The sequence below is a fragment of the Muscardinus avellanarius genome (genome assembly GCF_963383645.1).
Source record: "Muscardinus avellanarius genome assembly, chromosome: 5".
In the NCBI taxonomy this organism is placed as follows: Eukaryota; Metazoa; Chordata; class Mammalia; order Rodentia; family Gliridae; genus Muscardinus; species Muscardinus avellanarius.
The window spans coordinates 11,385,483-11,399,907 of NC_137790.1; the positions used below are offsets into that span (position 1 = coordinate 11,385,483).

Consider the following 14,425-nt stretch of genomic DNA (forward strand, 5'->3'; position numbering starts at 1 on the left):
TGCAAGAGGAATTAGCAATGTGGCTCAGGGAAGAGGGGCATTTGCTGAAATGTCTAAAAGATGGGGATCAGAATGCCAGGACGCATGGCCTGGAGAGACCCTGTACTTAGAAAGCAAGGAGCTAGGAGGCAGACTCCTTCCTGCAACTGTTTCGTCTCTATCGGGCAAAGCGAAGGAGTAGATGGCCCAGGGCTTGCGACTTCACGCACTCCTCGTGTTCCTCTACCCCCCAATCCGACTGCTGCGTCTGAGGGCCAGCTCAACTCCTCCATCAGTCCCAGCAGTCACCCCACAAATGACTCCAGTGAACAAAGGGACGGTAATCCAGAACTTGTTACACCAGGAGCATCTCAAAGATGCGCAACAGAGTCACCTGGGAAAAAAAGACTGTCGTGTTGCTTTCTCAGGCTTAGGTTAAATCCCAGGATGGGACTCTACGAGTAGAGGACCTGGAATCTAAAAGGTTATAAGATGTTTGTCATTGTGCTTACCACACGGCCTCTACAAGAATGGTGATGTCCAACATTAGCACGAAAATAAAGCCAATGATACAAAAGAGAGAACAGAAAGAAAAAGATTGGAATGGTAACCCAACGCTATCCCATTTGTACATTTAGGACTTTTTTTCTACTATGGTAACAGGTCCTTCACAAACTCTATTGGCTATAGAAATAGGAAAGCATGAGTTTCATGTCTATTTATAGATTTAAGAGCTTCTTAACAACATCAACAAATATAAACTTAAAGGATTTTAACCATGTTTTGCGCAGGGAAGTGGTAAACAAATGCATGCCTGAAGTTAAACCTGGTCTCTAACATGTTCAGTTGAAAGTTTCTAACTAAAGAGGGTATCTGCTTGTTTCAAAAAATACTTGTGTCTGATACAAAATTCTGCACTATCTTCAATAAATAAAGTGTTTCTTAGAAGTATGAAATGTAAACTTTGTCGTCCTTTCCAACACACGCTTTTTAAAAAAATTGCTTGAAATATGACAGGACCCTCGTGAGAAGTAGTGACGCCAGGCATTGGGTTCCCAGCACTGTAGGTACTCTGCCACTCTGGTGGCACCATCGTGCTGAAAGCACGTCAACAACCTTCATTCAATTCTAAGGCCCTACCATCAAGAGACACCACCCCACGCAGAAACCGGACTCCAGTACCAAGAGGACACGCAAAGAGCATTTGATGCCACGAGGAACTGCACTTATGAGAACGTTAACATGCCAACAAAATATGGCCTCCACTTTGATTAACAAATCAAGTTGTCCAATTAACCAACCCATCTCCTGGCATTTAAGGGAAAAAAAGAGAAGCACTTAAACCAGATAGCTTGGTACGTGGTCGTACACTAACTCCCAACTCCACATCAAGCACAGGTAGCTCCATCACTGAGAGGCTGGTCTGCATCTGGCGAAGCAAGGGTAAGTCTTGGGCCTCCTCCGCAGACTCGTGGGGCTCATGTAGTCTTGGGGTCGTTCCCTCATCTCAGATTGCATTTTCTTCACATCTTCCTACCCCACCTCCAGCTTGTCATTTTTCAATTTTCAAACATTAAGGATGCAGGACATGCCTCTTTTTTTTTGTTTTTTGTTTTTTTTAGCTACTACCAAAGACAATATTGACATTTGACTCTTGTCATGAAATATCACAGGGCCTCCAAGCCAAAAGTAAGTTTTCCAACAATGGCTAGCAACCAGAACCCAATGACATTATAAAGTTGCCTTCCCAGTGACCTCGGGGATCTAATCCAGCAGAGATAACTTTGTAGATAATGAGCTGCTGTGAGCATCTTCCAAGCATGCTGGGAATCAGAACTGAATCACCCGATGGTACACCAGTGTGTTTTCATTGACATATATTAATACAGGGCCTACAAGGGAATGGAAGGGCAGGAACCACACACATGTTGGAACCAGCTCTTCAAAGAGCTGTCAGCGCCTGATCAGGAGACGGTCACATGGAACGGTCGGATCCCGGGCAGCGATTCCCTGCGGGGGAATGAGATTCCGAAGCAAGAACAATTCCATCACAACTGCTTCTAAACACACCAAGGACTGGACCTTGAAGGCTAAGGAGTCCACCGAGGGGCTGGTGAGGTGAGAAATAAGAAGGTCGCATGAGTTCTCCAAAAATACAGACATTGTGTTTATATATCTACTTTGCAGTAACCAGACCCGTGCCTCAAGCCCAAGGCTGGGCCAAGCTCCGAACCGAGCCTGGTGCAGGGTTACGAGATTCAGAGACCTTATACGCCAGGACAAGGCCTGTATTTAGGACAAAAGGAAACAATTTTTGTTTCATAAAATGGGAAACTGAGGGGACAAGATTGTCAAGAATTGTTCCTAGAAGCTTTGAGGGGCCTGTCTTTGCTGTCCCGTCGCTGGACGCCAAACAGTGGTTTCTTAGAAAAGGTACGCAACTTCCAGACAGCGCGTGTGGTTTGGGCTGGAACCGCTCTGAGCGCAGCCGGCTGCTCCTACGGCTCATCAAACAGCTGCAGGTCCAGGCGGACCACGATCTCCCCCGTGGGGACCTCGTGCAGCAACAGACATTTTGTAACTGGCCCCTTGGAGCCCTGGTCCTTCTTGATGTCAGCCACACGGATTTCTGTCCGACCCAAAAAATCTGAAAGAAAAAGCAGACCCCGGATCAGAGAGAATTACTTGTCTTGGAGGCACGGATCTGTCACCCTGGAACCTCCTAATATACTCTCCCTTCTTTGATCTTTGATGTAAGACCGGCGCTACAACCTCCAATTTCCTCACCAGTAGAGTTGTCAATGTGTCGGGGCATTTCGCTTTTGTGTGTGTGTGTGGTACTGGGGATTGAACCCAGGGACATTCTACCTCCATGCTACACCCCCAACCCTATTTATTTATTTGTTTGTTTGTTTGTTTGTTTGTTTGAAATAGGGTCTTGCTAAGTTGCTGAGACTAGCCTTGAACCTGCAATCATCCTGTTTTAGCCTCCCAAGTACTGGGTTGACAGGTGTGCACCACCACACCCGGTTGGGTATTAAAAAAAAATAGAAGCTGGAACACACCTGTAATCCCAGTATTTTAGAGGCTGAGACAGGACGGTTGCAGGTTTGAGGATAAACTTAGTGAGATCCTCGGCAAATCAGCAAGACCCTATTTCAAAATAAAAAGGGCGGAGGGGTGTAGGTTGGATGTAGGATCTGCCTGGGTTCAATTCCCAGTACCACAAAAAAGAAAGAAAGAAAGAAAGAAAGAAAGAAAGAAAGAAAGAAAGAAAGAAAGAAAGAAAGAAAGAAAGAAAGGAGGGAAAGAAGGAAGGAAAGAATGACAGACAGACTGCATCCCATACCTTTACTTATCAGAAAAGAAACTGACAATAAAACACAGTAGTTAAGATCCCAGCTTGGAAGTCATACGGTGCCGAGCATTTTCTGACCTTTAACAGGCAATGTGACTGTCTTTGGGTGAACCAACAGCATGTAACTTATGTGCGAGAATTCCTATCAAAAGTTACCGAAAGACCAAGACCACATGGAGGCGCTGAAGCCTAGCCTGGGTGTTGCTGCACGAGACCTTCATTCTTGTCACTAAATTATAAATACTCCTCTGATTGTATATGCTGACTATAATTGAAACATAATCCTTAAATTTACTGTCTGATTTGTATTGGGGAATCCTTTTTTTTTTTTTTTTTTTGCAGTTCTGGGGATGGAACCCAGGGGCATTCTACCTCCGAGCTATACCCTCAGCCCTATTTTTTATTCTTTATTTTGAAACCGGTTCTCACTGAGTTGCAAAGGGCCTCACTAAGTAGCTGAGGCTGGCCATGAACCCAGATCCTCCTGTCTCAGTCTCCCAAGTCCGGGGATTACAAGCGTAAGCCACCATCCCCGGTTCATTGGGGGATACTTTTTTGATTCATTGGCCAGAGATCCTTCTTTTCCAGGCTTAAAGCAGAAACAGAAGGCTGGTTAAAGGTGGTGCCCCCCAACAGAACTGCCCCCTGTGCCTGACCAGAAGGCCACCCAGAAGACAGTGGCCAACTCCACTGTACCTGCCGCCATCAAGCGCTCTTCCAGCACTGCCAGCCAGTTTTATCCCATGGCTTTCGCCAAGGATTACCCTTTTGCGATTGGCCTTGGGTGCACCCCTCTACGCCCTCACCTGCCCTGCGATCTTTGTCCAGGGCAGCAGGGACTGCCAAAACCAAGCCTATCTGCCCACATCCACTCAGACACCCCAGCATCTCCTATCGTGTACCATCGTAATCTCCCAGGAGGGAAGGGCCGCGATTCCAGGCACATGCACCCTGGTAAGGAAGCGCGCACACACACCATGAGAGACCAGGAGGGAGGGCGCCACGTTTTACTCACCGTCTGGGGAGAACTGGTCCCTCTCAAACACGGTGATGCAGAGGACTTCCTGCTCCAGGTCTCTGATGAAGAACTGGCAGTTGGAATTCCACTTGGGGTTGAGCGTGTCCTGGATGGTCTTCGTGATGTGACACTGGGAGCCCATGGTCACCTCACAGTACGGGTTGCTCTTTCCTGGAGTGAACGAAAGCCCCTGCCACGTGGGAATGATGCCCCCTGGTGCTCCCCTCCACTGTCACGCTTAGTCAGGGCAAAATCTGGGTGAAAATTAGCCAGGCAGGGTGGGGCACGCTTGTAATCCCAGCATTGAGAAAGCTGAGACTGGAGGATGGCGGTTCCAGGCCAGCCTCAGCTACTTAGTGAGGCCCTCGGCAACTCAGTGAGACCCTGTTTCAAAATATAGAATAAAAAAGAGCTGGAGATGTTGCTCAGAAGTAGAATGCCCCTGGGTTCCATTCCCAGTACCAAAATAAAAAGGGCTGGGGTGTAGCTCCAAAGTAGAATGCCCCTGAGTTCAACCCCCAGCACTGCAGAAAAAAGTCAAACAAAACAAACCATAAAAAAGGGTTGGGGGCTGGGCGTGGTGGCGCCCGCTTGTAATCCCCACGCTTGGGAGGCACAGACAGGAGGCTCGAGCAGATTCGAAGCCAGCCACGCTGGCTTAAGAGACCCTGTTTCCAAATAAAAATGTAAAAAAGTAGGTCTGGGAGTGTAGCTGGAAGTAGAAGGGTTTCCGGGAACTCCAGTGCCACAAACACACACAAAAAAGGGCTGGGGCTGTAGCTCAGAGATAAAATACCCCTAAATTTAATCTCTAGTGCCAAAAAACAATAAAATCATCAACAACATAATTTTTTTTTAAAAAAACAGCTTTTTCACAAGTGCTAGAGAAGCCAATTCCAGAGAGAAATTAAGACAAGAAGCCATTCTCTGGCCTGCAGGTGCGGTGGGCGTGGGAAGCAGACCCAGGGCTCCGGGGGCCCTTACCATGCGACCGGCAGGGCTTGAGCTCAATCCCTTCCACGACGTTCACCATCAGCCTTCCGATGCCCGTGGCCCTTTGAGAACGAACTGCGCGGGGGAGAGGAGAGCACACGGTACCGACCCGGGGAGCACACGGTACCGGCCCGGCCGGCCTCCAAGTCGCCCTCCTCTGGAGCCTGCCCTCCGCCCCTCAGCCGGCCCCAGCCGCCCCCTCCCCACCCCTCCCAGGCTTTGCAGGGACCACGGGCCCTGCGCCCAGAGGTGCTTTACCAAGGTACGCCTTCTCTCGCTTCTTTTTCTCAGTCTCTATGTAGAGCTCCGAAGCCGCTTTGATTTTCTGCACCCAGGCAGTCCTTGGTCGGGAAAAGACAGAATGTTGCCAAACAGAACTCAGGAAAAAGGCGTCAGGTCTGTTCAGAGTCTGTTTCCAGGACTCTGTTCCATGTGCTCTTTTCCTTTTAATGAGGAAGGCTCAGGAGAGAAAGTCGGATTTTATGATCCTAGTAATTATCCCTACCATTAGTAAGAAAGACATGAGTGGGGTGTGTGTGTGTGTGTGTGTGTGTGTGTGTGTGTGTGTGTGTGTGTGTGCTGGGGTTGAATCCAGAGGTGTTCTACCTCTGAGCTATACCCTCAGCCTCCCCTTTGTTTTTTCAGTACTGGGGATGGAACCCAGGAACATTCTACCTCTGAGCTACACCCCCAGCCCTATTTTTTTTTTATTATTCTTTATTTTGAAACAGGGTCTCACTGAGTTGCAAAGGGCCTCATGAAGTAGTAGCTGAGGCTGGCCTCAAACCACGATCCTCCTGTCTCAGCCTCCCAAATGCTGGGATGACAAGTGTGCACCACCACGCCTGGCTCCCCTCAGCCCTTTAAAAAAATGTTTTTCTCTTATTTTGAAATAGGGTCTTGGTAAGTTGTGAAAGGTCTTGCTAAGTTGCTGAGACTGTCCTCGAATTTGCAATCCTCCTGTCTCAGCCTCCCAAGTACTGAGATAACGGGCATGCGCGAGCAGTATTTTTAATGAATGTTCTCAAGCTCTGCATCTGTGTCCCCTGGGGGAAAAAAGCCTGTGGTAAGCCTGGTCCTGGAGCAGGTCTCAGCACACAGCTTTCTTCCCACGTCAGAAAGCCTCACATATTTGGCCATCCCAGTAGGGCAGAAGGCTTTCTCTTACAAAATCACCCACGGGAAGAACAAAAACCCTTTCCCAGATTGGGAACAACTTCGCATGAAAGAACGAAATTCACTGCAGGAAGCGCTTTGGCATGGGGCTTTCTCCTAACTCTTCCTGAGAGCCATATGCACGTAACTTTAGCCAACTTTCTTACTTGGCACACATCTTTGGAGCCTTGTTGGCCTCTGTCAAGCTCACCCTTGGAAAATGATCTGCTGTAATTACTTGGACTCAGGACACCGTCTTGAAGACCAGCCTGGAAGTAAAATGTTCACAGCCCAAGATGCTAAAATGAGCCGAGTGCCAGGGGAGAATTCAGGTGTGGGTGGTCCTACTGGTCCTCAATCATTTTTCCTATTTGTCTCTGCCACCCAGAAACCGGGACAAACCTAAAATGCTCCATTTAGCTCGAAGAACACCAAACATTTCTTTTAAAAAAGATTTTCAGAGCTGGGTGTGGTGGCGCAGGCTTGTAATCCTAGCATTCGGTGGTTGAGACCTGAGGATCGTGGTTCACGGACAGCCTCAGCTACTTAGTGAGGCCCTCTGCAACTGAGACCCTGTTTCAAAATAAAGAATAAAAAATAGAACAGGGGGTGTGGCTTGGAGGTCAAATGCCCCTGAGTTCCATCCCCAGACCCGCAAAAAAAAAAAAAAAAAAAAGAAAAAAAAATATCAGCCAGGCATGGTAGCACATGCTTATAATCCCAGTACTTGGGAGGCTGAGACAGGAGGATCACAGGTTCCCGGCCAGCCTCAGCTGCATAGTGAGGTCCTCTTCAACTTAGTGAGACCCTACTTTAAAGAATAAAAAAAAAAAAAAAATAGGGCTGGGGGTGTAGCCCAGAGGTAGAATGTCCCAAGATTTCATCCCCAGTACTGCAAAAATAAAAATATAAAGTATAAAAAGATGTCCAAGCAAAATTAGTTTTGACTCCATTTTATTTGGGTGGGGGGAGATTCGTGCCCTGTGTCGAACTTTTGAGAGACGGTGGGAAAGAAGGTAAGAGTCTCCCCACCCCACCCGAGGTCATGGCTCTGCCTCTGCCGACCCAGGTCCTGTGCCAGAGTCGGGTCTTACCGTTCATTTATGCTTTCTGCTCGGAGGGTGTAGACTCGGTCAATATGGGAAATGTGGAAGATGGGTTCGTCTCCGGAAGGGTCAGTGGGTAATTTTACTAGAACTTCATTTAGGAAAATCGGCTGGAAAGGAACGATGCAAAGTATTACAAAACAAAGCCAGGGGTCTGTGTGCTCCAGTGAACTCTGACCGTGTGTGCGCGTGTAAGCATGTCTTAGTGGGTGAGGCTGCAAATAAGTAGAGCGTGCACCCTTGTACGTGTATTCCAGTAAACTAGACTGTGTGTGTGTGTGTGTGTGTGTGTGCGTGTGTGTGTGTGTGCGTGTGTGTGTGTGTGTGTTCCAGTAAACCAGATTAAGGACGTGTGTGCTTCCTAGTAAACAATCTCAGAGGAAGAATTATATATTAATATTGTTTTTATCTATTGCACATTATCAGTGTGAATCCCCCCCTTAGTTTTTCAGGTATTTTTTAAAGCCTTCAAAATATGATCCAACTGGCCTCTTTGGCCTCTAGTAAGTACGTCCTAAATAAAAGCAGACCCCATCAGCTTCACAGCTAAGCGAGTCCCTCTGAGAAGTTTCCTGGGAAGTTTCTGCTAATGGTCTACGTAATACATTGTTCTTTTGTCCCCAAAATAAAACCAACTGCTGCTTCTGAGGAAATTCTCCAGTAGAAATATTCCCACACAGATAAACTTAGGGAAACACCATCCTACAACAGAGATGCACAGACACAGCCGTGCAGCAGGCCTGGCACGGCTTAGGGCACAGACGTCTCCAGTCCCGTGAGAGTTTGGGGAGGGGGATTCAAGGTGGCGCGGAAGGGGGCAGTGGGCGCTTGGGCTGATGATGTGTTGTGGTGAAGCTTTTCGTGCTGTCCTTAAAGGTACCCTAGACTGTGGAGACCGTGAGCTCCTGCAGGGGGAGGTATGCATCTGTCAGTCCCTGGGGGTAGCACAGTAGCCACTCGGCAGCTGATAAAGATGGGACCGATGGGACTGTGCATTAGTGGAACTGCAGGGGGCACAGACGGCCCTCCACCTTGGCCACCCTAAACCCTGGCTCAGCCCCTTTGCCTTCTCCTCCGCACTGTAGCCCCAAATCTTGCTGAATTTCTGGGCTTCTGGTGGAAGCTCCTTTCTCCCAGACACACCAACTCTGCTAGCTCAGTCTGGAATCGAACTCACCGTTTTGTACATTTTATACTGCAGGTTAGATTTGGGGCTGAAGACTTTGTCGGTGCCGGAAGACCCTAAGGGCTTGGTGATCTGAGTCAGCAGGAGGAAGTCATTGAAAAGGAAACCATACAGCTCCTTGTTGCTTTTGGCCTTGTAGAGCTTCCCGCTATGCAAAAACTTGCGTGGCCCCAAGCAGTTGGTCACTGAGTTGAACACCAGTTGCTGAGAAAGGAAAACAAAAGCCAGAGAAGACAGGATGAGGGAAGGGAGGCAGGCAGGAAGGAAGGTCACGGGGTCATTCAGTTCCTCTGCACCTGAAAGCCTGGGTCCCACGGGAATCTGAGGCCTGTATCTTGGGCACAGATCAAGGCTGGCTTTCAAGACTTCTGGCAGCACCTTGCGGAGCCCAGAAGTCCACATCAAAGGCGTGGCCCTGGGGGTTCCAAGTGTCAAGGTGGTTATAATTCCCAAGGCCTTTTTCCTAGGAGTTTTCTGGGGTCTTAGAGCGTGGTAGGTGTGTCTCTCCCTTTTATTTGTTGGGGAAACAGGCAGTAGGGAGAGAAATGCCTCCCTGGTTCCTATCTTGGTGACTATCCGCTGGGTACAAGGTGCCACACTGGAGTGGTGGGAGCCAACTCCAACACGTCAAACACAGTCCTCCTCACTTCTGGAAACCAGCAGAGCTTTTCTCTCTCTCTCTCTCTCTCTCTCTCTCTCTCTCTCTCTCTCTCTCTCTCTCTCCCCACCCTCTCTCTCTCCAGGTTTTATGGTTTAGATATAGAATGTCCCCTGAAAGAGCTCATGTATTGATGTTCAGAGTTGATGTCATGAGGGTTGTAATTTCATCAGTGGGTAAATCTATCTTAATGGATTTACTGGGTGGTAACCTAGATAGGTCGGGCGTGGCTGGAGGAGGTGTGTCTCTAGGGGTGTGGCCTTGGAGGTTATATTATGGTCTCTCCTCCCCTTGCTTTCTTGCTTTTAGCCTCCATGATATGAAAGTAGAGCCCTTATATTTTCATTCATTTTCTCTTTCTCTCTCCCCCTCCTCTCTCTCCTTCCCACCATCATGTCCTAAACTCTACCAACTAACCTGGCCCAACAAGGACTGAACCCCTGAAATCTCCAGAACTGTGAGGAAACAAATCTTTCTTCCTCTAAATTGTAGTGGCCAGTCATTTTGGATTATAGCAGTGAGGATGCTGACTAATAAAACAAGTCCCAGGACAGATGCTACTTACCCAGGTCCACTCAGAGTCCAGGCCCCAGCACCCGGGTAACTGCAAAGCTCAGTGGTGCTTAGTGACCCTCAAAGCTGAATGCAAGACATATCTCATGCACATTAAATCTCACCCAACACACTCATCTTGAAACCGTGAAGGAGTCAGCTCTCTCTGGGAACCTTCCCAACCCGTAGGGATGACTGTGAGTGTCGAGACGTAGCTCTAACATCTCCCTGGTGTCAATCATCTTATGGTTATGAAGGAGCAAAGGGAGGCTGAGGTTGAAACTAAGGAAGGCCAGGCCACAGCCACACTCCAGACAGTGAGATGAGCCAGGTAGATGCTGACCTTTACCATCGCCACCTGCCCACACATCCTCTTGTGGTCCCCCTCTGCCCAAGGGGACGCTCTGCCCAGCATCTTTCAAGCCCAGAACTCTCTCCAGAGCTATGAGCCCCACAAACCTCTCTGAGGACAGTGTTTGTGAAGGGGCCACAAGGCTCATAACAAATGTCTCCCAGGAAAGCTGTCAGTGATCTGGTCAGCTCCAATGTGGGAGAAATGCTGGGCAGTGCCTGTGACCAAAGAGGTGACAGGGAAAGTGGCCACTATGCTCTGCTCTCTGGTCCAAGGAGGAAGGACAGTTTCTAACCTCTCCTCCCACCCTGAGGCTATTATGGAGCCTGAAAGACTGAAGGTAAAACCCCAAGAGGAGCCTCCAAAGAATATCCTTCACCCCATACATGCTTAACTGGAGCCTGGAGATCAGTCCAGTCTTTCTTGCTTGCCAAGACAGGGTCCAAGGCACTTGGTGACAGTGGTTCCAGAAAAGGCAGATGTCGCTGGATCTGATGTCACCAAGAGGATATCTCCCACTCATACTTGAAAGTTTACAGCTGGCCAGGCTGACACTGGCCACACATGAATCGGGAATCATTTTTACATTCTTTTCTCTTCACCCATGAATACCAGAGTCATAATTAATTTGAAAGCTAACCATGAAACTGGGCGTGGTGGTACATGCCTGTAATCCCTGTGCTTAGGGGGGCTAAGACAGGAGTACTGCAAGTTCTAGGACAGCCTAAGAGGGTAGTGAGGCTCTCATCAACTTAAGGAGACCCTGTTGCCAAATAAGAAATAAAATCAGGCTGGAGGTATAGCTCAAAGGTAGAATGCCTCTGGGTTCAATCCCCAGAACAAAAGAAAGAAAGAAAGAAAGAAAGAAAGAAAGAAAGAAAGAAAGAAAGAAAGAAAGAAAGAAAGAAAGAAAGAGCAAGCTAGCTAACCACTTGTGTGTCCAACTCTGGGCCACACATGATCCACAGCAGTCCACATGTTCCCTTCCCATTACTGTGAATGCCATAAAGACAACCACAGCTGGATATGATAGTCAGGAACAATCAATCAATAAAAAACAATAGTCAGCTTTCAAAGGAGAAACTCTCAAAAATAAAATGACAGGAACTTATTTTATTCTAATATCTTGCAGTGAAGGCCCAGACTACTGAAGCTCTCTGATTGAAGCGGCCAGACAGAGGGAGGGCTCTTTCTAAAATGCACGCTGCCCCCTTGGCATCTCTGCCTGGAAGATTCAGGGGTTCTGTGGGTCCACTGTCTCCAGGACCGAGGTAACATTGCTTTAGATGGTCTACAGGCCTTGCGTGGCCAGGCCTCCATCCACGCTACATCCGAGGGCCTGCCATTTCTCAGCATTCCCACCGATGCCCTGTGCAGGCTAGGTGCTCCACTCAGGATGCTGGCCCTGGAGTCCTTGCTGGGGGAGAAAGAGAGATGTTCATCTTCCTACACCCAGGCAAGCATCCCCCTGTCCAGTGCCCCCTCGGACACCCTGCACGACTGTCCTCTCCTCATCACACACTTGTCCCCAAGCTCTGCCTCATCGTTGCTCACATTTTGCTGTTAGCTCAGCGTCAGAGCACTTGCCTAGCATGTGCAAAGACCAGGGTATAATCCCCAACACAGTAGTAATAAAAATAATAATAATCACAAAATATACATAAAACAAGGCCCGATTAGTGAGAGCTAGCAGAAACAAAAAAAAAAAATCTATAACTAGGTGTTGGGACTATTAGATTTGGAAGATACAGGAATATGCTTAAAATGTGTTAAGAAATAAATGAGTGGCCATGTGTGGTGGCACACCTGTAATTACAGTAGTTGGAAGGCTGAGACAGGAGGATCACGGTTTGAGGACAGTCTCAGCAGTGTCGTGCAGACTCTCAGTAACCTAGTGAGACCCTGTTTCCAAACAAAAAAGTAAAAAGGGCAAAGGGCTGAGAGTATAGCGCAGAGGTAGAATGCCCTTGGGGTCATTTCTAAATGAACACTTGAGCAATGAACAAGACCTATGAAAGAAACCAGCAGATTAGAGAACATAAATGGAGCCACTGGAAATGGGAAAGAGCATGACCAAAATAAAAAGCTCAATGGATACATGAGAAGCAGCCGAAGAGAGAATTAGAAAGGTGGGAGCTGGAAAGGAGGATGGTTCACAATTTTGGTTCCTCTTTGTAGTGTGTGTGTGTGTGTGTGTGTGTGTGTGTGTGTGTGTGTTGCTGAGAGTTGAACCCAGGGGCACCCTGCCTCTGAGCTACACCTATACCCCCAGCCCTACTTCATTTTTTATTTTGAAACAGGGCCTCGCCAAGTTGCTGCAGCTGGCCTTGAGCCTGTGATCATCCTTGTCTCAGGCTCCCAAGTACTGGGATTACAGGTGTATGCCACCACGCCCAGTATCTTGTCTCCTTTCCTACTGGCTTCTGAGGCTGGCCAAGGGGAGACCCAGGGCCCCCCTCGCCTGCAGGCAGCTACCTCAGACAGGCCTTCGCACTGCACGTGGGCTTGGATCCACTCGAGCCGGTCGGAGTTCTCCTTTTCGCGCACGCCCTCGTTCACCTGGGAGCACAGCTCTTCCGCCTTCTCCAGGGCGTGTTTCAGGTGGCTGTGGTCGGGGTGGTTCTCAGGAGTGTTTTCCAGGATCTACACAGGAGAACAGAGGACAACCATCTCCTTGGTGAGCTATCCTTCAAAGCCACATGGGTGGCCTGGGGTCTGTGGTCCTGGAGAAACCAGCCCAGCAGAGGCAGCGCACGGCCCTTTCCTGAGTGGTGCCCAGCTGAGCAACCACAGCTCTGAGCTGCCACCAAGGCATGGCACTGGCATGGGGTGTGCTGGTCCCTCCTCGGAGGCCCTGGCGAGTGGCCTTGCTGGAGACTTCTCTTCATGGGCTCAGGGAGGACAAAGCTTCCCACCAAGAGGCACCGAAGGTCCTGCCCCCGAGGCCTCAGCCCAGCCTCACATCTTGAGGGTCCCCAGAGTGAGCAGTTGACCTGTCCTGCAAAACGCTGACCTCCCGGGGTTAACTCAACCATACGGGCAAACTCTCAGGATCTCGGTTGGTACCAGAACCACGGAGCTAGAAGGGACCTGGAGAGTCTCTTTGACGACCTTCACCCTTTTTCACAGAGACCAAAGCCAGAGGCCAGCATCCCAGCGGGGCCAGCTGCAGCTCTTTGCCAATCTGCCTACTCACCTGAGAGAACCTGGAATGGGAGTCCATGACCGATCTGACCAATGCCCCGTTAATGCACTGGTGAATGTGTGACAGTGGGCAGGGGGGGCACGATCGCTGGGTAGCATGCAGCCCCCGGTATGAGGAGAATGGGGCACAGGTGGCTCCTAGAGGATGCCTCTTTCTCCGGTCCACATGTAGTATGGGCATCATTGTGTCAATGAACTGCCTGTAAATGGGTGCATCGAAGCAAATATGTAGGGTTTCTTATAAGACTTTTCTGAGCTAGTGGTCAAGAGTGCCAGTTCCTGAGCTAGACCTCCCGAGTTTAAATCCCTGCTCTGCTACTGAGTGGCAACAACTGAGATTGGTTGCATAAGGCCTCTGGATCTCAGCTTCCTCAAATGAGAAATGGGGGGTGTAAATAGCACCTCTTAAGTGGCCTGACACAAATGAGGCACTTTGCTAAGCACCTGCCTCTTAGAAAGCTCTCAAGGAGTTATAGCAATTACCACCAGATTCCCAAAGGACTTTGAGGCCCCTAAAAATAGTCATCACCCTCTGCCCTAGGACTGAGAAAGCCCATAAGCCACCTTTGAATGTGCCCGGAGAATGTCAAGGGTCTGCTCTCCCGGACCTTGTACACGTACAAATAATTCAAGTGGACCTTCCCATGCACATTACTCACCTCAGAGGCATTCGCCTTAAAATCCTAAGTAGGTGTCCAAGTTGAGACACATCCTATTGACATGTTCTGGTTTTGTACATATCCACTTATCAATTCCAAGTGATGATCTCATCCTCTCGACCAATTCGAGCTACACATTAGAATTTCTTTGAAAAATCTTGAAGCCTCATGATGACCATATGAGACTCCTGGGGGGCAGAACTCA

General features: G+C 48.8%; 1 protein-coding gene across 2 annotated transcripts in view; it reads right to left on the minus strand.

Annotated features, from left to right (window-relative positions):
• Positions 1-2,477: 2,477 nt before the first annotated feature.
• ITSN1 (intersectin 1) overlaps positions 2,478-14,425 on the minus strand; it is a gene marked incomplete at both ends in the record, with an annotated part of 173,042 nt that continues 161,094 nt past the window's right edge. For both annotated transcript variants that reach the window (XM_080695676.1, XM_080695677.1), the window contains 7 exons: positions 2,478-2,626; positions 4,353-4,526; positions 5,340-5,423; positions 5,607-5,689; positions 7,598-7,719; positions 8,787-8,999; positions 12,833-13,000. In XM_080695676.1, coding sequence (XP_080551802.1) covers positions 2,478-2,626; positions 4,353-4,526; positions 5,340-5,423; positions 5,607-5,689; positions 7,598-7,719; positions 8,787-8,999; positions 12,833-13,000 — 993 coding nt within the window. The remainder of the gene's footprint in view (positions 2,627-4,352; positions 4,527-5,339; positions 5,424-5,606; positions 5,690-7,597; positions 7,720-8,786; positions 9,000-12,832; positions 13,001-14,425) is intronic.